Source organism: Polyodon spathula, chromosome 1, assembly GCF_017654505.1.
Source record: "Polyodon spathula isolate WHYD16114869_AA chromosome 1, ASM1765450v1, whole genome shotgun sequence".
NCBI classification, from domain to species: Eukaryota; Metazoa; Chordata; class Actinopteri; order Acipenseriformes; family Polyodontidae; genus Polyodon; species Polyodon spathula.
The window spans coordinates 23909427-23936417 of record NC_054534.1 but is presented as its reverse complement, the minus strand read 5'-3'; the positions used below and the strand labels follow the sequence as shown (position 1 = coordinate 23936417).

The following is a 26991-nucleotide window of genomic DNA, read 5'->3' as shown; positions in this document are numbered from 1 at the left end:
ACAAAAGAGAGCACATGCCAGTGCATAACATAAACAAAAGACTAGAAGGACAAATGGGACAAACAGGAGGATGGTTAGTAAATTTAGTAGGATATAACTACGTGTATACCTGCTGCTCAGTGGAGAGGAAAAAACCCCTTGAAGCTAATTAGAGGAAAACCTCTAGTGGCTCCGGCAGACAGGTAGCCCCCACTTCAGGCATACTAGCAATTTTGGAATGGGCTGCAACTATGTCAGAGGGAGATGAATGAACATAAGAATCCACTGCAGAAGAGGACCAGCACCCCACGGTCTTGATCAGGCTCTGATTGATGCTGGCCCTTGCAGCAGAGGTGGCTGCATCGATACGGAATGAATGGGGTGAATAAAGCTGAGGAGGGAGGCCTGTCCTGGAGAGTAGGGTGGAGAGGTGGGTTGAGAACCAGAGACAAGTGACGATAGGTCGGGAAAAATCGATGAATAGAGGGTTCGGGGGGGGGGGGGGGGGGGGGGGGGTTGGGGCAGGGTTTCCTTCATGAGAGATATCTTGCTTGAGGAAAAAGGGCAGATAGCATGGTCCTTGAAAGCTGAATGAACTGACCGCGCCGGAGTTGGTCTGTCTTTCAAGTGCGCAGCCGAATAAGGAAATAGGAGTTGGAAATAGAAGAGAGGTTATACAAATGAATACCCACCAAGGGGAAGCAAGAAGCTGAGGGAACTGTGAATTCTGAACTTCTGAGAAAGAACAAAGAAAGCTGTGAGGCAGATGATCTCCATGAGTAGATCCTTGTAGGGGGAGAAGCAGCCTTTCCGAAGAGTAGATATGATTCTAGCATTTTTAGAAGGAGCAGCAACTATATCAGGGAAGGATGAATGAATGTAGGAATCCACTGCAGAGGAGGACCAGTTCCCCCACTGGGGGAAAGGGGAAAGGGGAAAGTCAAGGAGGGAGGCCTGCTCTGGAGGAGAGGGTGGAGAGGAGGGAGGCCTGCTCGGAGGCGAGGGTGGAGTTGAGGAGGGAGGCCTACTCATGAGGCGAGGGTGGAGAGGAAGGAGGCCTGCTTGTAGGCAAGGGTGGAGGAATGGAGGGAGGTCAGCTCGAGGCGAGGCGAGTGATGATAGGAGTGAGAGGAATCAATGAACAGATGGTCTGAGGAGGGGAGTTGGGGGGGGGGGGGGGTTCCTGCTGTGGAGATACCTTGAAAAGGGAGATAGGGAACTTGATACTTGACGTGTGAGTGGACCGACCGCACTGAATTGATCCGTCTTGAGGTATGCAGCCAAGTGATGGAGTAAGCATGGAAGGTGGCCGAGAGGCTGCTGATCTCTATGGGTAAATCATTGTAGGGGGAGAAGCGGCTTTTCAGAAGAGTGGTAATTAGCAAATGGAGAATATATGTTGATATAGGCAGACAGGAAGGTGAGGCAGGGGGAAAGCTCTTAAGAATCCCACAGAGGGTCAGGCGGAATGCTGAATATAAGAACATAAGAACATAAGAAAGTTTACAAACGAGAGGAGGCCATTCGGCCCATCTTGCTCGTTTGGTTGTTAGTAGCTTATTGATCCCAGAATCTCATCAAGCAGCTTCTTGAAGGATCCTAGGGTGTCAGCTTCAACAACATTACTGGGGAGTTGATTCCAGACCCTCACAATTCTCTGTGTAAAAAAGTGCCTCCTATTTTCTGTTCTGAATGCCCCTTTGTCTAATCTCCATTTGTGACCCCTGGTCCTTGTTTCCTTTTTCAGGCTGAAAAAGTCCCTTGGGTCGACACTGTCAATACCTTTTAGAATTTTGAATGCTTGAATTAGGTCGCCGCATAGTCGTCTTTGTTCAAGACTGAACAGATTCAATTTTTTATAGTGAGGTGACCAGAACTGCACACAATATTCAAGATGAGGTCTTACTAGTGCATTGTACAGTTTTAACATTACTTCCCTTGATTTAAATTCAACACTTTTCACAATGTATCCGAGCATCTTGTTAGCCTTTTCTTATTAGCTTCCCCACATTGTCTAGATGAAGACATTTCTGAGTCAACAAAAACTCCTAGGTCTTTTTCATAGATTCCTTCTCCAATTTCAGTATCTCCCATATGATATTTATAATGTACATTTTTATTTCCTGCGTGCAGTACCTTACACTTTTCTCTATTAAATGTCATTTGCCATGTGTCTGCCCAGTTCTGAATCTTATCTAGATCATTTTGAATGACCTTTGCTGCTACAACAGTGTTTGCCACTCCTCCTACTTTTGTGTCATCTGCAAATTTAACAAGTTTGCTTACTATACCAGAATCTAAATCATTAATGTAGATTAGGAATAGCAGAGGACCTAATACTGATCCCTGTGGTACACCACTTGTTACCACACTCCATTCTGAGGTTTTTCCTCTAATCAGTACTTTCTGTTTTCTACATGTTAACCACTCCCTAATCCATGTACATGTGTTTCCTTGAATCCCAACTGCGTTCAGTTTGAGAATTAATCTTTTGTGCGGGACTTTGTCAAAAGCTTTCTGGAAATCTAAATAAACCATGTCATATGCTTTGCAATTATCCATTATCGATGTTGCATCCTCAAAAAAATCAAGCAAGTTAGTTAGACACGATCTCCCTTTCCTAAAGCCATGCTGACTGTCTCCCAGTACCCTGTTACCATATAGGTAATTTTCCATTTTGGATCTTATTATAGTTTCCATAAGTTTGCATATAATAGAAGTCAGGCTTACTGGTCTGTAGTTACCTGGTTCAGTTTTGTTTCCCTTTTTGTGGATCGGTATTACGTTTGCAATTTTCCAATCTGTCGGAACCATCCCTGTGTCAAGAGACTGCTGCATGATCTTGGTTAGCGGTTTGTAAATTACTTCTTTCATTTCTTTGAGTACTACTGGGAGGATCTCATCCGGCCCAGGGGATTTGTTTATTTTAAGAGCTCCTAGTCCCTTTAACACCTCTGCCTCAGTTATGCTAAAGTTATTTAAAACTGGATAGGAACTGGATGACTATGGAGAGACTGGAGGGAGTTGGAGAGAATCCCTAGCACAGACCATGAGAGCCAGGTTTTGATTGAAGGGCTATGATTATTCAAATCTGGGCGCAGAGGATTGAAGAGACTGAGCAGGCTGTAGAATAGGAGCTCTTGAACAAGGTGGAGGGCTGGAGACATGTAATGCTGAGCAGATTGAAGGAGGTTACTGAGAGTAGGTTTCAGTCAAATAGCATCTGGAGAAGCTGAGGATTCTGGATGGGGGTTGTGGAATCAAATGGGACCAACTGACTGAACTTGGATACCGAAAGTAGAGGCAGAAGGAACTGAGGGCTGAGGTGGCAGCTGAACTGAACGAACATGAATCGGCTACTGGGGAAACACGGCTCCTTTGCACCCCATATTCTAGAAATGAGGGCAAAGATGAGATGCCACCTTTCTATGTGTTAGTTAATACAGGATCGATTAGCGGTTTGCTACTATCATGTCTGCTTGAAATAGAAAAGGTAAACTCACATTCAGAGATTTGGGTTTCGCAACGCCAGTTATTCTCTTAAGAGTGGAAATCCTTAACTCATAATCAAGACAGATTTCCAGTCTCATACCACGTCTCAAACCAAGTATTAATGCTATAACATTTGGGAGGATGAGCGGAGATATGAATAGGATTGCTGAAGAAGTGCCCCATATTTTGATTAGATGGAGATTAGTGTTAGCCTTGATTGTGGGAATGCTGCCACGATCTGCGTATTGGAGGAAGGCTGGAGCATTGTAGGCTCTGGAGAAGTGCAGCTGCAGACTTAAAACAGTAAAATATAGAGCGACTTTTGCAGCTGCAGTAGTGAACTGAGCTGAAGAGGGAGTGGAGATCTCCTGTAGTGAGGAGCAATTAACAGTAGAGGGTGGGATCTGCTGAACAGAGCAGAGGTCTAAGGAAGAAAACAATGGAGTGCTGTCAGTAGTGTGCAGAGGCCCAGTTGTGAGAGCAGAGATCTGCTGAAGCAGAGATCTGCAATAGAGAATGGAGGACTACCATTGGTAGAGTGCAGTGGTCTGCTGCAGAGAGTAGGGATCTGCTGAATGCAGTAGATATTGGTCTTTCAGTGTTAAGGCCGATTTAGATGGAGCCAGAGATGGGGCTGATTTTGGGCAGAGATGAAGATTGCAGAGATCTGAGACCGCTGCAGAACCAGAGAGGATGAAGAATATGTTGCTCTGAGGAGTCTGCAAAACCTACTGATTGGTCGGGAGCAGTTTATTGTCTATTGGGGGTGGGAGGACATTGACTGGAACGTTAATAAATCGTAGGACATGGTTCCATGACTGACTAGCGGCTCACGTTTATGAAATGATGACTTTGATGAAGCTGGTCGGATTGGAGGAGCAGCACCAGATGAGGAAACACGAATCTGGGAACAGGAATAAGTCACAGGAATGGATGCGTGATGCAGGAAAGCAGGACGTTACTATGATGGTAGATACTGAGCATCTCGAAAACAGCTGAGTAAGGTTGCTTCATGACCAGGTCCTTGAAGAGGGGAACTGTTGAAATTGGAGAATGTCAGTTGCTACAGAAGGTTGAGGAGGAGGGGGTCTCCTGCAAATCCCTCAGAATGATAACAAACTGCAGAAATGTATAGAAAAGCTAGAGCATGTGAGCTTCACAGTGATAGCAAACCAGCTTAGCGACTATATAAAATTTGTGGTGTTATACTGCCACCTAACGGTTATGATCAGAATTAACCATTGGCTTGAGTGAAGCCGGGTAAAATATATTTGGTTATTGTGATTAAAATCCTTGTCGGTGTAGAACAACAATTGCGTATTCTTTTAGATTTGAATATTCATTACATATTTTAGGACAGTTAGTCATGTATATGTCGAAAGCACAAGCCGCCACATGCCGAAACGGAGCACGAAACTGAATGGACAGGTCCCTAAACCGTTGAACGTAGCCAATAGAAATCCGGGGCAGGATCCCATGAAGGAACGGTAATTTGTGCTGGCTCTGGGAGCGGAGGAGGGGCGCTTGTTTGCCAGCGAAGAGTAAAGGAATGTTCAGCTGACACATCTTTGGCAAGGCAAACGCTGATGACGGGAATGTCGATGTCTTGTTGAAGGAGCTTTAAAGGTTTTAGTGGAGGGCCAGTTTGTCTAATAAAGATGCGGACAAGTTGAGAAATGAAGCTGCGGTTTGGACGATGCTGTTGCTGGGCTGGAAGCTGGAAAGAGCAGGAAAGACCAACGCTGGAGCTCCTGCAGCCGAATGGAGAATCTGAATGATGAGAAGCAGCACCGGAGCAGTAGGAAAATATTTGATAATACCTTGGGAGCGCTGAGCAGAGAATTGACCTCCAGCATAAAAAGACGGCGTCTGAGCGTTTGCTACAAAAACGAAACGCTAGGGTGCAAGTGATCAGGGCTTAAATAGAAAATAGGTACTAATTGACAGGAAATTGGAAGCCCCCTGCTGCACACCTCCTGAACTACGCAGGGCTAACATTTAAATTAGTGGCACTGGGAGTGGTCTGGCATTGATAAGCAGTTTATGAGTGCAGGATGGAGTCATTAACATTATCATATACGAAACTAGAATAAATTACATTCCTCTATTATTTTCTTCAAAAAATACAAAAGATGCATTAGAAACACTAATAAAATGATGCATTAGAAACATTAATAAAATGTACATTACATAGCATTAGGGTTGTGCAGCTACACATTACATGCTTTATGTGATTAGGTATTAATTCAGTAGAATACAACCTATTCATGTTAATTACACAAAACAAAACTAAGCTTTCTCTTGTTTGCTCTTGTCTACACATTTATTAAGGGCCAATCGATAACAATCTGACAGTGTAATTAACATACAACCAGTTGTGTTCAGGTTTGATGCCAAATAATTTGAATTTTTACAATGCTCATTTCCATATGTACAATCTCCCAGTGTGCAGCTTCTGTCCACTGAATTATAGACAAGAGTTAACCTCTGATTAAACTCAACAAACAAATTCATCTCCCTGTATACAGCAGTAGTAGATAATTCAGTAAATTATTAGCTCCTAAAGACGTTATTTCATGAAACCGAACAGACCAGAACAATTTGATTTGGCCTTTCCATTGATTGTCATTGATTGGTACTCAATTGTATAGACGAGGGCAAGTGAGAAAGCCATCTGTGAAATATATAGGAAATTACTTGGAAAATCTGAGTATGTGCACACCCATAAGTAGTATATATTTAGACCAGGGTGGGACAAATCACTGTGTCCACTAGCCTTCAAAACCTGGTGGCCAAATTAACTTTTATGGTGGACAACATTTTCAAATGGGAACAAGAGGAGGCATGTATGTAACATACATTTTCAAGGATATCTTTTGTATGTTTTTTGTCTTCAATTAGTATGGTTAATTAAACTAAACACTGTATTCTGAACTGCTAGTCAACATTTAATTAAATGTTTCAGAGTGAGAGATTATTGTTTATATATATATATATATATATATATATATATATATATATATATATATATATATATATATATATATATTATATAGATTATATATATATATATATATAACTATATGGAAATACTATGCAACTCTTGGCAATACACTGGGTAAAACACAATGTTTTACCACAACTTGCACCCTTTTTTTTAATAGGTAGTGGGGGTATTTGTTTTTTATCCCTAATATGTTGTGTATTTCACAATGCTCTCCCACTGGATTTACTGTGGGAAACAAGGTTCAGGAAACTTTACAAGGGTATGCATGAACCATTCTTAAGCTCTTACCTTTTTTGGTTAGCCTATTTTTTAATCTTTAGCAAATGTCAATGTACGTCACAGAACTTTATATAAACCCCTCTGAGAAGGTATGTCATGAAAACATATTCAGTGTTCTGGGATGCTGGATGCCAGTTTAACAGTAATTATTGCACAAATGAGAATCTAACCGGCAAGCCCCTAAAGGGTGAAAGTGGGTTGTCTTCATCCCTCCTCATGAGTGAAATAAATACATCACTCAGCATTCTGTTTAAAAGAGAGGTATAAATAACTTGAAGTATTTTTATGTCAAAATTACACATCTGAATTACATTTCTTAGATTAAGCTCCACATCTGCTTAGGTATGCTGCATAAAATAGTGGCATTTGTGAAAAAATGCAAGATGAATTTCAAAATGAGATCCAATAAAACAAAATATTCAAGATCAGCTTTAAAGCTTTTCAAGTACATCAGATATGAAGTTGTTTTTTTCTTCCAAATTTGAACAGATGCATTTGTTTTTATTATTCAACAAATCAAATCTCATGGAGCACTGGCATCTATGGAATTGGGTTTTTCATTTTTAATGTGTGGTGACAAGTATGCAATTGACAATTTAAAGAGACGTGTAAGAAGTAATCTCACCTTTTTATCCTGAAAGCTGGCCAATTTCGAGGGGGGGGGGGGGGGGGGGGACGGGACGGTAAACCAACCTTATCTCTATGACAGATGTAAAACTTGTATGGTGGCATTTCAAAAATAATGTCCAGCTTTAGCACAATGCACAGATTATCTAGATCTAAAATATCTAAAATATACTAAATATACTAAAGCATGACAGACAATAATAGAATAATTGAACTTAACAAACAGCTATTTACAAAGCGCTCAAATACTGTAAATTAAAATGAACATGTTGTTTGGACAACATTGAAATATCCTAACTGTTACAATCAATCAGTGTTGTCAGAAAATGAAATGATTGTTGTTCATCATTAATATTGTCTGTTTAGAAAAAAAAAATGTAGTTCATGTTATCTTAAAGAACAATTGTCCTCTTTTAAATAATAAACAATAAAACACAAATACATACACATTGATTCTGTTCTGTAAAGATGTTCCTTTTTTTTGTTATTAAACAACAAAAAAAAAAAATTCTTTCTTTCTTTATTTCTTTCTTTTCTTCACCATGAGCTTCACTGCCAGCTTTCCACCTTTAAACTGCTGAGTAACAGGAGCTGAAGTCATGTGGATGACAATGACTTCCTCCATCTTGCCTCACTTTCACAGTTTTTGGAGTGTATAGAAACATTTTGTTGCTGAAGGAAATACAGATAGGGCTGGAATCTCTTTTTAGAAACATGACATTCAAAGTCAATAGGCTGTAGGGCCATCATGGATATATCATCATTCCCCTGTGTTCTCTAAAATGGCTCAGATTGTGATTACTTTTGAAACTATTTTTAAAAAGGATACATTTTTTCATCTCTGCAACTAATCTTTTTTTAAATATAAATGTTAAATAATGAGAGATTATCATTGTAAGATGTGTTTGGCTTTCATCAGAATGCATTCATTCCTAGCTTTCATCAGAATGCATTCATTCCTAGCAGAGGTAACCCCACAAAGCCTGTATCTTCCTCTTTAAATAACCACAACAGTGGAAGGTGGTGTTGAGCTTTAGAAAATACTAGGTATTAAAATATGTCATGCTAGAAACAAAAAATAATATCCTTAAAATAGGCAAAACAGCTAAAAACAGCTAGTTTGGTTGCATTTGCTAAGTCTTGAGTTTGACAAGATGCATTGTCATGGAACACTGTGCCTTTAATAAATGTATAATTTGGCTATAAAATGAGGTGAAAGGTCAGAGATGAGAAGTGGAGTGAAATAGAGTGTACGAGAGTGTTAACAGAGACTGCTGGTGACAGAAAAAGAAAATAAAATATAGCTAAAATGTAAAAGCTCTACTATTGCTGAAAGGGACACAGCTCCTGGTGAGTAGGAAAAGGTGTGCCGTTTGGATATAAAGAAATGATACGCCTTGCTTTATTAAAAAGTTAACTTGAACCAAGGCAAAATAAAGTTGCAACAAAGAGAAGAAAACTGGCTTTTTCTTTTAAGGGTGCAACAGTAGCTGCATGAAAAGAATAGTCAGATCACATGACTCCTTTTACAAGGCTTTCCTGAACTCTTACAAATATATTAACCAGCTGCCTTTTGTCCAGTCCAGTTTAACTCTGTTACTGTTTCACAACAATGACCTGGATGGATATGTGATACTCATATTACATAGTCAAGCGGTTCTTCTACGCACTATCTGTCAGATGTGCTGTGATGTGAAATGGTTTCATGTAGAATGTAAAATGTACCAACTACAGAGAAAGATAGGACTCAAATATCCACAAATCTGTCTAGCTTTTGTGTATTGTTAATGCACAATACAGGACTCAGTCATCTATTATTCACAGGCTTAATTCTGCATTTTTTAAGATCAAAACGACTAACAACCAAGGCATGCTAGTTCCAAAGATAAAGCGTTTTCATCATTTTTTATCACTGTATTGTCATTTCATGTTTTATGCAGTAATTCAGTGTATAAAAGTAATATCCAATCAGAGCAGCCTAGGTGGCACTGTCATGCTAGTGGTTTTAGACAATATTAAATGCAAGAATTAAAATATTTATCATTCAACTTTTTGGTAAGTAATGTCTCACCAATCAGTTGCTACCTTGGCCCTGAACTATTGGATGCACGGATACTGTTTAAACACACGTGGTGTGATTCCCACAGTGTAATTGTTATGTATTTTGCATTAGAATGATGGCAAAATGTAAGAATCAATTAAGCTTCACAGATTGTGTTTATGAATAAAATAATGTTTGATGTTGATGAAACTGGCATTTCTGTGACCACTGACTGCATTTTCACAAATCCCACTGGATCTGCAACTTTCAGGTCCTATCGATGTCTTCACTGTGGCCTGGTGCACTTACTGTTAAATCAAGAAAAAACAATACAAGCACTGCAAAGTTAAGATACACAGGCTTAGCAGAATCATTCATATGAAGACTATATTATCTTGACTCTCACTGAAGCATACTTTTTATGATATGTAACTTTATAATGATTGTATTAGAATTCTGCCTAATACAAGCTATAGTAATTAAATATTATCATCTTATTGATAGCTCTACTACATGTTTATTTTAATTTAGTGTGAACTGATTACTATTTTATTTACGGTTTTGGAGGAAAGAGTTAGCGACAAAAATAGTTTTCTTTGTCTCAGTTTATTAGCAGAGACAAGCGACTACAGTGGATAGCCTTGTTATATAAAGTGATTTGGTTTCAACAAGTTATTTACAGTTTCAAAACATCTTAGGTAAGTGAAGTTTTTTTTGGTACAAACGATAGATTGTAAATTGTTCAATAAAGATGGCAGATTTGCATGGGGTACCACGTTCAGTTTCCTATAAACAAAATTATTTATGACAGTGATGGTTCTTTCTTATAATACATAAACAGATGTTTTCAGAATCAAACAGATTTCAGATGCCATATTTTTCTTTTCATATTTTCTGAACTCAATTTAAAATATCATTTGAAAAAACAGATTCGGTGGTATATTATATGGTTCCTGGATAATACATTTTTGATAGTGCTTTTTTATTTGCATGACATCTGTGAGGACTGCTTCTTGCAATTGCTTTTGATCCCTACTACACTATATATCATTATCTCTTGACATTTTTCCAAAACATCCATTCAATATCTGTCTTTCCACAAGTTTTGAAGTAATTAAATTCATCAGGCAAGCTTTCAATTCTTATATACCTGCAAATATAATTTCATAGACTATACCAATGAAACTTTATAATAGGGATAGCATTACTATATGATTTGTATTACTACTAAAGCAAACCAACAAACACTCGGGTTCCATAAGCAAACTACTTGGGGTGAGGGGGAGGCGAAAGTGATTCAAAGCTTGAGCCTAGGACACTGCACTTCCCAACCCAGCACTCTAACCACGGCACACAGGAGCTGGGAATGCTTGTGTAGGCAGTATTAGAGGCTAGTAAAATAGCCATAATTATAATCCTCACAGAACAATCAAGTCTCAGTCAATCGAGTTCTGATTAGAGTGGTCACTATCCCACGTTAGAATTTTTGAACTGTCCTTTTAAATTTAAAAAAAAAAACTAAAACAAAAAAAACATATAAAACAAAACACTGAAGGAAAATACAAAAATGACAACTTCTGATTTCAACATATCAGGCAGATTAACTTTTACTACTAGTTTAGTGGAATTATCGGTTATCTAGCAGATAATGACCACTGCATTGGACATTAATGCTCAAGTACAGTATATTGATTTAAAATGTTATTTATTTCAGCTCACCTAGTGTGTGTGGCAATGTGGAGCATTGTCCCCTCAAAGGGGAGAAATAGTCAGGCCAGTTACATTTTAACAACATTGTTGGTGCTTCAGAATGCAGTGCTCATAGAAAGTGAGAGATCATGTAACTGTGTGGCACAGTGCTGGAAGATTCATTGAAGGCTTGCATACAAAGCGCTACCAGATTACTTCAATATGACATAGAACACATAAACAATCCCTGGCTTCTCTCAAGCAGACTCAAGAGTGGCACACTGCGTGGTGTTTTTTTTTTGTGATATACACTAATGATAACTGCACATCTAAATTTTACCTGCAGAGTTGCCTGGGCCACCCAGCCATGAAACAGCAATAGTGCAGTGAACCTAAACAGAATCTTAATCAATAATGTGTAAAGAGTCCAGCTATGAGTAGACACCAATTATCCTATCTGTGCATCTGTTGGATGCTTGTCATTAAGCTTTAACCATTTATGCTTTTATGTTCATTTTAGTTTAACTAATTTTAAGACATTTATATTTTAAACACTGTTTAATTACATCAAAGTGTATATATTGTATTGTATATAGAAAGCAAAAAAAAAAAAAAAAAAAACACACACACCCACAATAAATACCTTTTTGCAAGAAGCTAAGGGACCCGCCCCAATAATATGTGAACATCTATATATAATTCGTTTTATTACTGCTAAAACTATTCCTGAGCTGGAAATTAGACTTGACTGATTGGATGATGGTGCTGAAGTAACCTTAACACATTGGTGGTGTTTTGCTCAAACTGCATTGTTTACCATTAAATATTGAATCTTCAAAAATGCTGTTAAATGTGTTCTTTCGACTCAAAACATGGGACATTATTTGAGGCATGTCTTTGTTTGTATGTAACTGAGATAAAACACCGTCTCTTACCTTCCACGCTGGTACTTCACCCCACGGTACTAGCATGTATATTCATAGTGCTGTTTGCTGGACTGTGCTAGTCTGGAGGTCCAGAGGCTTTCTCGAATGAACGCGTTACAGTGGCTGCATTTGTTTCAGAGGAGGCAGGACTGTAGGTGTGTCTGAGGAGGGTATGCAGACAGTGTATTAAAATGCATTTGGCACCAGGATGTCGTGAAAGAGCTGCACGAAGGGAAAGTCAGCTGAGAGAACACACACTCAGGCAGGAATAAGAAGACTGTCAGTTCATTCAGCGCCTACACAAGTGAACATGGATTTTGTTCTAAAACCGGTGTTCGGAATGCTTACGTTCCTCTTCGTCTCACTAAGCATTTGCCTGATTCTGGCAGAAAATAATCGTAAGTAAATCTATTTAAAACATATTTATCGTTAACTAATAATGCAGTTTTATAAATGAAATATAATAATAATAATTAAAAAAAAAAACTTAAATACTTGAAGTGAAATGAAACAAGTATGTTTTGTGTTTTTTTTTGTGTTTTTTTAAAAACCCTGCATGTTACCATTCATTAAATATTGAATCTTCAAACAAATGCTGTATGTTAAATGTGGTTCTTTTCGACACTCCACAAAACATGGGGACATTTATTTTTGAGGCCGTCCTTGTTTTGTATTGTAACTGAGATTTATTTTTAAAACACCGTTCTCTCCATTTTCCACCGCTGGGGGTTATTCACCCCACGGTTCTATTTCCTGCCTGTTATCATAGTGCTGTTTGCGGACCGTGCTAGTCGAGGTCCCCTCCAGGGCTTTCTCGACTACTAGATGAAGCTTCGTTTACAGTGGCGCCTGCATTTTGTTTCAGAGGAGGGACGGCAGGACTGTAGGTTGTTGTCGTGAGGAGAGGGTCTATGCGACAGTGTATTTAAACTGGGATTTGGCACCAGGATGTCGTGGGAAAAGGAGCTGCCACGAAGGGAAAAGTAAGCGACGAGGAAGTGGAGACACACCACTCAGGAAGGAATAAGGAAAGCCTGTGTCAGTTCATTCCGCGCTACCTACCCACAACTCGGGAACATGGGATTTTGTTTCCTAACCGGTTACTATGTTCGGAATTGCTTTACGTTCCTCCTTCGTCTCACTAAGCTTTGCATGATCTGGCAGAAAGAAAAGACAAGCAAACTAATCGTAAGGTGAACATTATTTAAAATATGTTCTTTAATAATAATGCAGTTTATAAATGACATAAATATAAAATAATTAAAAAAAAAAAAAAAAACTTTGACAACTTTGACAGACAATTGTTTTTGTTGCGTATATTTTATTTTTATTTTACTAGAGCTCGGATAGATTGTTTTAGCATGTTCTCTAATTTTTTCTTTTGAAATATGATTTAGTCATTGAATTAAACATTCAGTGTTGAATAGCTGTATTTAAACGGCAGCAGATCACAATATGTTAACTGTATTGGAACGATTTCGTTTATTATTATTATTATTATTATTATTATTATTATTATTATTATTATTATTATTATTTATTATTATTATTATTTTGAATATGTACGACATGATTCAGTTTACAGACAGTTAAAATGTACTTGAATAGCCATAAATTGTGGGAGTTGAAGTGTCTGTCCAACAGCACATGCAGACATTTCTACGGAGGTTTTAAATGACCAAGCTATATCGACAATGCCACTATTGTAGTTCAGCTGCAAGACTAAATTTTACGAGAACATAAACTTTCTCATGCTTTGCTCTTGCTGCCTCTTTTGTGCTATGCACTGTTGCAAATTTCTATTAAAACATGTCATTGTTCTATTCATATTTCATCCACCTTAAATGGAGCATTCACATACTATGTTTAGACCACAGTGTGGTACAGCAAATATATTTTCTGGACGTGCTTTGAGGTACCTGACTAAATAACAATTACAAACCCAATTTCATCTGCTACATTAATGGTAGAAAATGCTATTGGAAGTAATTTATTGTGCAGCTGTAAGAACTATTTTGGTGCTCTTTAAGTTGTTTATTTTAAGGTTATTGTGTCAACGTAAACTAATTGTACACATTTTGACTGAAATGCTAGACAGACAATACTTTTTTTCTGTCTGCTATGTGTGTGTGTGTATATATATATTATATTATATATATATATATATATATATATATATATATATATATATATATATATATATATATATATAGTGTGTGTGTGTGTGTGTGTGTGTGTGTGTGTGTGTGTGTGTGTGTGTGTGTATTTTGGAATATTTTTAAGTTTTTTACAGAATGTATCCATTCCACAAGTATATTTTACCTAAAATGATTTATATTCAATTCTTCATTATTTCACCAATTAGGGTTAGCAATCGATGGATATGCAAAATGTACATGGGGCTTACCGTCATATACTATTCATAAGAAACACGCCATCAATATGTTCATATGATATACTATTGAATACTGACTGTATAAATGCTGGAAATCTTCCGACCAACTAAGCCCTGCTGTGTGGTTTATTATTATTATTATTATTATTATTATTATTATTATTATTATTATTTATTATTATTATTATTATTATTATTGTTTAGTCATTTAGCAGATGCTTTTAACCAAATTGTGCATCAATAACTGCTACAGAGTCACTTTTAATATGGATTGCATCACCCAATTAAATCATAAATTGTATTTATTTTTTCTTGCCTCAAGACAAGGTATTATTTTGGTAGGAATGATGGCAAGGACCTGTGACCTGTAACTCACATAAAAATGTAAATGAGAAGCCTTGCTTTGAGGGGTTACCTAAAGAATGAGGCTTGTCATGCATATTCATAAAACTGTATGCCCTCAATGGACCCCATTTTTCACCCCAATCTACCTCCCATGCCTGTTCCTGCTTCTAAATCAGTATGCTAAGTACAGCTTCACCTTTGCATTATACAGCCTCCACACACACCTTTGACTTTATTAACCAAGCATTGTGTTTGGTTGCTGATAGCGATGAGTCTATTACAAAAGCAAGGCCGTTCTTATGGTGGAACCCCCTTTTGGTATTTGAATACCAAAAACTTTTGACCAGTTTAATTACACTTAATGTAAATAATGTAATTATTTACATTAAGTAACATTACATTTCATTTTCCTTGTTTCAGCCCAATGTGGTCTAAATCCTTCTGGAGTCACTGGAAGTCTCTAAGTAGTTCAATAGTTCGGGACAAACACCAATCATGAAATGTTTTAGTACAACTATTTATTGTGGAGAATGCGGAGTATGCTATTTTACAGAGAATTGTGTTGTATATATGCTTTCATTTGGCATCAAACCTAACTTGGTTTGAGGGCACGCTACCTGGCCGAATGGACGAGACGGAGACCCTCAAAAAGAACAAGCGGGTCTCAATGCCGCGATTAGTATTAAATATAGCCCACTTGAAGGTTTAGCCAACCTTTAACAAATGATCACTAGCACACAGGAGAGGAAAACAAAACCCATTTTTGGGAAATAAACCTCTAGGAATTCAAGGCTGATTCGATTGCCCTTCCTCCAGGCAGGCTACTAACGCTTAAGAGTATATTTTAGTAAAAGCATTTTTAGGATCCATAATTTGTTCTAATGTAAACTTGTTAAGCACTGAACAACCAACAACCTAACCATTTGATAAGGGAGCCTGGAACTCTGTGGCAAGAAGCTGTTACGATTCTGAAGGAATGACCGGAGAACTGCTCAGCTGTGAATCTGGACCTGGAAAGAATCTGGCGAAGGTGAAAGAAGAACCAATGGCGGGTGACGATTATTCCATTTTCACTAATAAACAGCAGGTCTGAGGGTGATGCGCCCTGAGGAATACGGAGATGGATAAGAGAGAATGGGGTCATATGGGCTAACGTGGGAGTTTTATTTATAAACGAAATAGAAAGGGTTCCCTAATCTTCCTGGACAGTTTTACTTTTGAACAGGAAGGGAAAGGTATCAGATGAGGTAATTGCGTGGTCGGAGATACAGGGGTGAATCTGGGGTTTGAATTTGAGAGCAATGTATACTCTGGGGCACCTAAGGAACCCAAGAAGTCTAAGAGAAAAGGGCTTTAAGGTTTATCTAAACTGGGAGGAGTAGCCGGTGCGGATGAGAGGCACCAAGAGAGTACGTTGATGGTGATAGGTAAGCAAGCAGGGTGAGAAAGAGATTCTAGTCGTTTAAGCCCTTTCAGGATTAGAGAAATGTGTGAGTTGCCGATTGTAGAGTCGGGATGCCGAAAATTAGTTTGTAGAAAAACTGGATGCCGGAAATTGAAATATTGATGGAGGAAACTCTTATAGCTTCATTCTTAAGGGACACATAATATAGAATGATACTACAGGCATTGAAAATGAAGGGAACAGAATGCAATTCCAAGATGACCAGTATATTTGCAGTGAGCGGGAGTGATGCTGAGAAGAGTTGTTTCTTGAGCCTGCAGAATAGGGAATGCAGCAGGTGGCTCACATGAATGTCAGGTCTGAAAAGGGAGGAAACTGGGTTGGTAGGAGGTCGTCTTCAGGAGCTAATGCTCTGAATCTCTGCATTTGGAAACGAGAAAGAGAATCTGAGATTACATTCAGGTGTTGAACTCTGAGAATGAACTGATGAGTAACCGGTAACCAAATAATCCTTCTGAATATTATCGTTATATGGTGGGAGGATGAATGACCTTTGTTAATTTGGACTGTAGCTGAATTATCTGAGTGGAGAAGAATAATTGGAGGAAGACCCCCAAAAGGAATGCGGCTACAGCAACTGAATACAGTGATCGAGGATAGGAATGCTGATGAATTCTTCGGGTCATGGAACAGAAAACCATTTTCCATTGTAGTATTCTCCAAAGCCGAAAGAGGGAGCTGCATCTGAGAACAGCTGAATGTCTTCGTGCAGCAGGAGACACGCGATGTAAAAGTAATGCTGTTCCAGACTTTTTAGTAGGAGCTCCCGCAGGCAGAGTTCCTTGCGGCAAAAAGGATCCAAAAAAAAGGAGAACGAGAGCGGAGAAGAGTGAAAGAGAAACGAAAGTAAAAACAGGAACAGTGAAGGCGATCTGCCCAGCCTGACCTGTGTTTTCATGTTTGTGATTTATTTTGTTTAATTATTTATTTAGCTCTGGGAGCAGTGTTTTTGTAAAACCTTTTAATTTATTTTTCTTTGAATAAACAGCGCACAGAGTGTGTTTTTCCTGCAGTACTGGTGTCACAATAATATTTGTTTGTTTTCTTGTTTGTGCAAGAACATAACACATTTAATTTCACATCAAAAGTGCTGCTGATGGCAACAAATCCCCAGGCGGAGTCATGCCGGCGATGGCCAGCAAGCAACCCTAACCAGTGGCAACTGCAGATTCTCTGACAGCGAGGTGAATTCGGGAGGGGAACCCTAGGGGAGCCCATGGCCAAAAAGCTCCACTTCTCCCTCATACTCCGTAGACTAGCCTCCCCAGGTGATGCAGAGGAGGCGGCAACCCCAGGCGATGCGGAGCAGATGCCCCTGAGCGGAGCAGGTGTGGCATCCCTGAGCGTGGCATCCCTGAGCGGTGCAACAGTTGGCAAACTGGCACCCCCAGGCAATGGCAAACTGGCATCCCTAGGCAGTGCAGGCTTTGCAGCCCTAGGCAGTGCAGGAGTGGCAGCCTTAGGCGGTGCAGGCTTTGCAGCCCTAGGCAGTGCAGGCTCGGCATCCCTAGGCGGTGCAGGCTTTGCAGCCCTAGGCTGTGCAGGCGTGGCATCCCTAGGCTGTGCAGGCTCGGCATCCCTATGCGGTGCAGGCTCTGCATCCCTAGGCAGTGCAGGAGTGGCAGCCCTAGGCGGTGCAGGCTTTGCATCCCTAGGCAGTGCAGGCTTTGCAGCCATAGGCGGATCAGGCTCTGCATCCCTATGCGGTGCAGGCTCTGCATCCCTAGGCGGTGCAGGCTCGGCATCCCTAGGCAGTGCAGGCTTTGCAGCCCTAGGCTGTGCAGGCGTGGCATCCCTAGGCTGTGCAGGCTCGGCAGCCCTAGGCGATGCAAGCTTTGCAGCCCTAGGCGGTGCAAGACAGGGCCGGAGTGGTCCCTCAGAAGGCAACAGCAGGTGCGGATCCTCAGGAGGCAACGGCAGGAGGGGAGCCCCCAGCCATCCTGGCGCGAGCAGGAGATCCACTTCTTCCCCTGGTAGTGGAGACAGGAGCGGTAGATATTCTTCCCATGGTGCTGGAGGCGGAACCAGCATGTAATTTTCCTCTGCTGGTGGAGGCGGAAACAGAGGGTAATCTTCCCCTGCTGCTGTCTTGGGCCCTGGACTAGTGAGCTTCCCTTTCTTGGGCTGTGGTCGCTTGGTCTTCCCCCTTTTGGGCTGTGGACGCACTGACTCCCCCCTCTTGGGTGCTGGACTAGTGAGCTTCCCTTTCTTGGGCTGTGGTCACTCGGCCTCCCCCCTTTTGGGCACTGGACGCTCGGACTCTCCCCTTCTTGATGTAAGATGTTCGGGCTCCTCCCACTCGGGCTTAGGACATTCAGGCTGCTCCCACTTAGGTGTAGGATGTTCGGGCTCCTCCTACTCAGGCGTAGGACGTTTGGATTCCTCCCACTGGGTGGTTGGGCTTCCCCCTCTTGGGCACTGGAGACAACCGGGTCTGGTCCCCAACCAGGCCCTGGTTCCACGCCTCCTCATAACAGAGGTCTCCATAGAGACAGTCCTCCCAGTTGTGCCTAAACTCTCCACAGGCACTGCACAGGGAGGCCCCTTCAGCCGGCGGTCTCAGACGGGTTGGAACTCATGACCACCACCTCTTGCAGGTTCATACAGCGCAGGTTCACGTCCTGGCTGTGCGAACTTCGGTCTTCGCTGGGGACTCCGAAGGGAGCGTCGCACTGGCTCTGACTTTTTCTCATCATTGCTCTAGTGAGCTCAGAGTGGACACCTGCAAGGCTGGCCTTTGTCCTCCAGAGGTCGGTATCTCGCTGACATCCGCTCTTGAGTTCCTGGGTGAAAAAGGAAGCTGGCTTGGACGTGGGATCGGAGGATGCCGACTGAATCTTTGGGTCTCGTAAGTCATGTGTGGAATTGCTGTTTTGAGGAGAAAAGCTATTGTGCATTCCAAATTGGGAGAAAACCGAGAGGAAAATTATAATTGGTCACTAAATAATAAAAAAAAAATCAATTCAAAACATTATTTTCTTTTACTTTCATTTTTATTTGTGCATTTCTGAGTCATCCTGCATACCCCTTATGGCCGTTAGAAGTAGCCCCAGTGCTATGTGTACCCCCACTTGAAAACCCCTCACTAAAGGTCGCCACACACCAGCTGCGATGTGATGTCTTGCGATATGGTAAATTTGCTGTGATACTACCTTTCACACCAGTGGTGACAGTCGTGCACAATGTGATAGACAACTCTCCTCTGATTGTATCATCAGCTGGAAAAAAATCACTGTTATACAGCTAATAAAAATGTAGAATACATAATAGCTTTTCAAAATACTTATTTCAGTAAAGGTAAATGAGTCATACACACCAGCTATATTCAGTTCTTGCCAGATGTTCTCCTTCATTGCCGTGTCTTTATTGTACAGCTCCAGGTATTTTGATACTGCAAGAATTAACTTTTCTTCCACCGTTGTTTACTGAAGGCGCACAAAGGAAGCTGTTCCTCATTGGTCAGTTCCCTAAATGCGACGTGACAAAATCGCAAAAAAAGCAAAACAGCAATGATATTTTTTTTTTTTCCATTGCTTCAGTGCATCACAGGCAGTGTGAACAGCTCCTATCAAAAATACATGTTTGTTTTTTTTTGTCATGGTGCGATGTGTTGTATGGCACATTCGCTTGTTGCATCACGTCTGGTGTATAGGGGCCTTCAGAGAGCTAGGCCAACTGCTTCATTAATACAATTATTACTGCCTTTTACATTGTTGTCCTTTGAGTAAGATTAACAACCTTGCTTATATTTATATCTCAAGGACTTTGCTGTAAATATATATTTTAAATGGCACTGCATTGTGATATCATGCATTTTATAGCACTGACTACTGATTTGCTGAGCTCTTGAATGCTTGATAACTGCTTGTCTGGTATAGATAACTATGCATGGACATTTTTTTACAATGTAGCTCCTCTACCTTCTTTCATGATACCTTGTATAGTTTAACTTTTCAATCCTTTTTGAAAGTACATTACTACATAGTAACATTTTCTCCATGTTGTTCCACAGGCATTAAAGTGAGCCTTTCAGAACGAATAATTGTAATTCACAGGCCCTGTGGTTTCAGTAAAGTAACATGGTGTTATGTAGAGTTGTTAATTGAAAGTGATTCTCTATCCAGAATAGAAAGCAAGAGGGCTAATACGTGCGTTCCAAATAGAGGAGAGAGCTCCTATGTTGTACTTTTTTTTTTTTAGGACATGTTGTTGTGGTTGTTCCACCCCGTTGTTTATTGTTTATTTCCTACGTTATTTTTTAGTCAAAACCTTTCCGTATGACTAAATAAAAAAACTGTATTTTTTTACAGTAAAAATTATTTGTCTGTATTTCGTCAGTATTCTATATATATATATAATGTGTGTGTGGCCTTTCGCTCATTGCATGTTAATCTATATATATACACACACACACAACACACAAACAGTTTTAGACAAATTACCATTATTTTATTATGAAGCAATTGTCAAACATAAATAATTAAATTGTATTTAACACTTTAGTGCTTAAACAGTTTTGTGATAAGTAAACAAACTTGTTCATTAGTGTGTATTATTAGATGTATTAGTAGAAGCGTTAGACATAATAATTGGTAATGCAACAAGCAATAAGAAAAACAGAACTGAACTCTGAACTTTACACCCTACTCTTAAACTATGTGGCTTCTCATTCTGCTTCAAGGATCTATAACAGCGGGCCCTTATGCTGATTTCTGCTGTCACCTTGTCTTTATTTGACATTACAAGCATGTAGCAGGAAAAATGATTGGTTTCGTTTGGAGAGTACTTTTATAAACTGACTATGGGCTAATGTAATTATAATGACACACAACCAGAGTATGCTAACTGAAACAATTACTAGACCAATGTTGAAACTAATTACAGGTTTTTTTTTTAAAGATTGGTACAGTTGAAATAAACACATTGATTTAAATGTAATAACCTTCATTGTCACAGAGTTATCTTATTTGAATGCTGCATAAGCACCATTGGCCATCCGTTTTGCATTATTATGAGATATGTGCATTTTTCAGCGGTTCATTACTTACGCTATTATTAATGTCTTTTTAAAATGCGAGCTTTCGGTATTATAAATGAGATGTACTTTTAACCCTTTGCCGTCTAATCAGAATTCCCATATTTGGACATGAACATGTGTTTTATTGCTTGTTGTTTGGTAACATTAAATCAGAGTTTAAAACCCAATATATTAATAGAAAGGTCTGAAGTAGCTGTTTCCAATAATATAATTTGTTAACTAGTGGAATATAAAAAAATAAATACGTAAGCCACGCCCCCCATAAAAATAACAAATATATATATATATATATATATATATATATATATATATATATATATATATTATATATATATATATATATATATATATATATATCAACCACTTTCCAAGTTAGATAGAAAAAAAAATATCTGGATATTACAGTTTTTTCAAATAAAAAAAAAAAAATATATGAAATTGAAATATATTTCAAATATTTTTTACCTTTCCAAACACATAACATTTTTAAGGGGTCTGATATATCTCGCCCGGTCCTGATTCATTTTATTTTTATTTTCTTTCTGATTCTATGGCCCCCCCTTTTTATTTTTTTTTTACAATTCAGAATACGAACACACTACAAAGGTTTGTATGTTTGTCAACCATAGTCTGTATGTAAAAATTCCCCAGACTTATAGAAGCTGGCCGGACTAAGTAAAATATCTAAGTACTTTGTTAAGTCTTATGCTAAACCTTTTACACTGAAAATATACAAATACATACAAGTGAAAATGCAGTTTATTATTATTATTATTATTATTATTATATTATTATTATTATTATTATTATTATTAATTATTATATCATCTATATAATTCATATTAATATTATAATACATATGATATAAAGAATGTAATATTTCAAACGTGCTTTTAATTCTTTTTATTTTCAGCATACACTGTAAAATAAATAAGCATGCAGCAAACACTTCGTATTAGTATATTATTATATGCAAACGTTATAGAAATAAGTTCAATACAACAACAAATAGTAAAAACAAGTATGAAAACAAGCTGTTTTATGTAAAGCAGAATAATTTAGCCTACATGTTGCGACCATGGCAAGTAAAAAATAAAGAAAAAGTATATATTCAGCAGAAGAAAAAACAGTCGATAGAAAAAACTCTATGATGATAATGCAATACATGTAATACAAAATAAATACAAACCAATTTTCGGAGGGAAACATGGGTTTGTTGTTTCTAGGGCCTAGGTTTTCTCAATAACAAGCTTCAGAAAGACTGGTTTGATTACCACACAGCTTATTATTGCTGTGAGACATCACAGAACACAGGGGGTGCGTCATCGGTCAAAAATGCACGAAATTAAATGGTCCGGCGTCAAAGGGTTAAGACATCGAAACATTTCTCAAAATACTTCATACTTAATACTTTTAGAGGTTTTGTGAGTCAGCATGATGTACAGCAGCTGACGATTCAATTACTTCAAGATTGGCTAAAGTCTGTGCAGTGTGAAGTATAGAAATATTTCAGATTTGAGAGGGCTGATAATGGAATATTAAAACAATATAAAAAGACCTTGTTTCTCTCCATGGATATTGTGAAGTAAAGCACCACTAAGTTAGAGTAAGTTTATTGCTTTTCATATGTAAATATCAGTTAACGTCATGTTTGATATTGCAATTGGGTTATTATATTTGTGTTTTGGAAGAATTCTATTATCGCTATCGAAATATATGTGCAAGATATCGATATACAATTTTAATATTGTTGCCCACTACCACTTAATACCATTAGTAACAGTAAATGCCAGTCAAGAATGGGAAACAACCTCTCTCAAAGAAGTTAAGGTTATATACACTGCATATGATAAACTTTTTTTTTGTATATTAACTTCTGTCTGGTAAGCATGCATTATGATTTATACCACTGTCTCACAGCATTTAAACGCTTAAGTGACAAAGAATAATGTACCCGCTTAAGAAATCCAGGTAACTTTGCACTTAACTTTGTACTGGTCCGTGTTCTTTAAAAGTTGTATCAGCTCAAATTAAACAATAAGACAGTACAAATAAGTGGTTCTCCCTACAGGAGGCATTTTGCAACATAAAAAAGAAGGGGAAAAAATAAACATGTAGTGTAATTTAATAATATAGTTTTGCCAAAAGTCCAATTTAATTCATCTAAAAACAATTCCGTGATGTGATGACTTTTTTTTTTTTTTTTTTTTTTTTTTTTTTTGGAGTGAGGTTCAATTCTGTTTCATTAAAGAGATAAATATGTTATGTGGTCTGAAGTCACTTCCTCATGGATTTTTATGCACACATGAAAGAAACAGTAAGATTAAATACATTTGACCGTCTTTCCTAAAAGATTGAAAAACATGGTGTGACAGGCTGGCGAGTGGATAGAGGCCCAGAGACAGACTGCAATTCAAAAAAATAATACTTTTTATTACAAATAAACACAAAATAAAAGTGCACAAGGGCAAAAACAAAGATATTTAAACACAAATAGAAAGACACAGAACAAGACTTACAAAAATAAAGGTTTCCAGGCTGGGTGATGCCTTCACTGGATCAAAAAAAGAAAAACAAAAACAGCACACAACAAGCACAAACAAGCACAAACAAGCACAAACAAGCACAAACACCAGCTTGCTTCCTCAGCTCCCTCCTCTCCTAATGGGAAGCTGAGGCCTCCCTTTATGTCGGGTGGCTGAGTGCTGATTGATCATTAATTACTCCAATCAACCCCAGCCACCTGAACACAATAAACCCAGGCAGGTAGGGGAATTTAACCTCATCCCTGCCAATCCATATAGGGCAGAGCTCTGCTCTGCCACACACGGAAACTGCTAAAAACCACGGAAACTTTCTTGTTCACTTGGCTTGGGCAATGACTGTTGGTGTCTGAGCCCAGAGACCCCCTTCTCCTTGAGGACGTGAGGCCCAGAGTAGCCTGCTCCCATAGGCAGACACTTTGACAGAGGTGACAGAGGGGGTGATTGAGAAGGAATGCACACAGGGAGGAGATGCTACAAGCAGAGTTACACAAGAGCTCTCATCAACTTGGTATCATGGGAATCCTTGCTATGCCTATTGAACATAGTCAGCGCTACTGATTGAGGCTTATTTCCCCTTTGCCTGTGATGTATATATCTTGGTAACTATGATCGATATTGATATGGATGTGGTAAAGTATTCTCTAAGTGTTATTTTCCCTTTAGTGCAGACTACTAATTAAAAATAATGCTTTCTGGGAGAAGGCAAACAGGTAGTGTGCAGATGTTTGTATATTTCTACTTACCATAAATTATGTAACTGAAAAAAAAACAGGTCACCAGAGGATTGTAGAGAGGTTTAAACAGTATGGTGTTTAAAAAAAAAAAAAAAAAAAAAAACACCATTGAGAGCACGTTATTATTAGTGTTTTGTTTTCATGGAAACCGTTAGTTGTGTGTGATTGTATGTGATACTAATGGCAAGTTGCAACATTTTTTGAAATTTTTTTATAAAAGTTGAACAGAGTTTGAAGGTATTTATTTACCATGCAAAAAAAAAAAAAAAAAAAAAGAATGTTCTACCAGTGTGATCTGAAGTTATCCAGTTGTTTAGTCGATAAAACATTTCATATTTCTTAATCCTACTGAACGCTGAGGTTATCAGCTGCTCTGGTCTGCATCAATACAATGAGTGAAGCTGTCACTCCCATCTGTCACCTTTATCTACAAGCACAGGCAATAAATGTCTTACTTGTTATTAAGGCTCAAACTCTTTAGCACAGCCGGTTGTTCTTTCTCCCTGTCGATTCCATGTGTGACTGTTTGTGTCCTGCTGTATTACTCACATTTCAGATAAAATTTGTTTTTCACCTGTATGACAATAGATATAGATGTCTGGTCCCAAGATCTAAATTTAAGTTATTAGGACTCTGGTTTTGATACATTTTGACCTCTACTGCATATTGCTGATCTGTTTTAATATAAAGCTTATTGACATATACTCTGCTGGATAATGACTAGTCCTGATCAATCAAGTGAAATCCAGTATCTGGCAAGTAGAAATGGCTGAATGTTTCTCTCCTGGCGGTTGAACTAGCGGATCTAAAAGCTATGTTATGTGGAAAAATTCCAAGGAGACTAGTCTTTCCATGAATGGTGTTAGTTATATTGAAGTGAGCAGGAACAAAAACAGGAAAGGACACTTTTTGGAGTCAATGAAATGATCAAGACAGGTTTATGTGTCTCAAAAGAAAGTAAAGAAATGGGTCACTTAAGCTTTGGAAGTCTAAGGATGATGGAAAAAGTTCTTTGGAATGAAAAGTCTAAGAAGAAGTGACTATCCCAGGGATGTTTGTTGCCTGTGGAATATGCCAGTTATATCAAAGACAGTGCACCAATGCCTCCTGCTGCTTAATTTGTGTTGTAGCATGGCATGCTTCTGGAGGTGTATGTGTTTCGCGAGTGTCAGTATGATGATGACCCTGACAGCAAAGATGAGGTGATGCAATATCAGTGGCTTTCTAACTGCCCAGCCATGCTCTTTTGTGTACAGTAGATATTAAAATGCTTTCTTGGGTAGCGTATTGTTGCTGGTTCTTTACAGTTTTTAAAATACCAATTAAAACTGGAGTAGGCAGTCTTTGATAGATGGGTATTTTACTGTTTGACAGCTGATGTTTCTAGTGTGACTTCCATCCTAATCAGCTCATCAGTGTAACTGTTCACATAGCAAGTCCAGGAAACAAAGTAAAACACCTTTCTAGATTAATTCCGCAAGTTTATTATATTTTCAAGCACAACTGTTTATTTTGTAGATTATAGACTGAGAAAAAAAAGCAAGTCACAGGTGCTGCTCAGAAAAAGAATAGCAACATCAAGCAGAAACATGCACTTAAAAAAAGTGAACTTGTCTTTTGCATGCTTTCCAGAGTGTTAGAAGATATATCAAATCTTATTGAGCACTCAAGCTGCTGTTAAAAGTTTGACGGTATAATATTTAATGCAGTTTTCATCATCATTTTTGAATAGATAACCCTAATATTATTTCATACCTAGAGATACTAGGCAGAGTTAAGAAGTCAGTGACCAGGAGGCAATATTCAGTAATGAGTGAAAATAAAATAAATACAGTCTGTGTTCTGGGCTATAAATATGCATTCAGTTTTGGTATTAAAAACATATATACACCCACCTCTCGTTATATCGCCCCTTACTATACTACAGATTTGGATATATCGCGGTGCTTGGGTTGCCTCCCCATTTTTACAGTCTAACTGCACATACCTTAGCTGCAATATACATAGGCAATTTCACTTAGAATTACTGTTTTGTTTTATTTTGTTCTGCACACCACAAACAAAAATGTACAAAACAATTAAAAACAAAGCATTAATATTGTACTGTTACTATACACACACGCATTGCACAGTAACACAAAGCAAATTAAATATCTAATTGCTGAAGCAGTTTGTAGTTTAGCCAACGAGGTGTTCACTTGTGGTAGCAATGCAGTAGCAAAAGTCACAGGGCAGTGACATCAGCTCCCTAGCAACATGTTGGGAATGGATTCTTTCAATGCAGCAGGTTTGTGCATTTGAGAAAGGCGAGGAAGACTCATGAAATTAATTGGAGAGTTAAGCTGATGAGAAGCAATTACCCTCTGCTGTACGAATTAAAATGCTGTGCTGCTTTTTATATTAAAAAAATAAGAAAAAATGGGTTGCA

General features: G+C 38.6%; 1 protein-coding gene across 1 annotated transcript in view; it reads left to right on the top strand.

The window, feature by feature from the left end:
• Positions 1-12272: 12272 nt before the first annotated feature.
• LOC121315867 (contactin-associated protein-like 5) overlaps positions 12273-26991 on the top strand; it is a 111986-nt gene continuing 97267 nt past the window's right edge. The window contains exon 1 of the mRNA XM_041250411.1: positions 12273-12438. Within this exon, the coding sequence (XP_041106345.1) occupies positions 12351-12438 (88 nt within the window). The 5' untranslated portion in view covers positions 12273-12350. The remainder of the gene's footprint in view (positions 12439-26991) is intronic.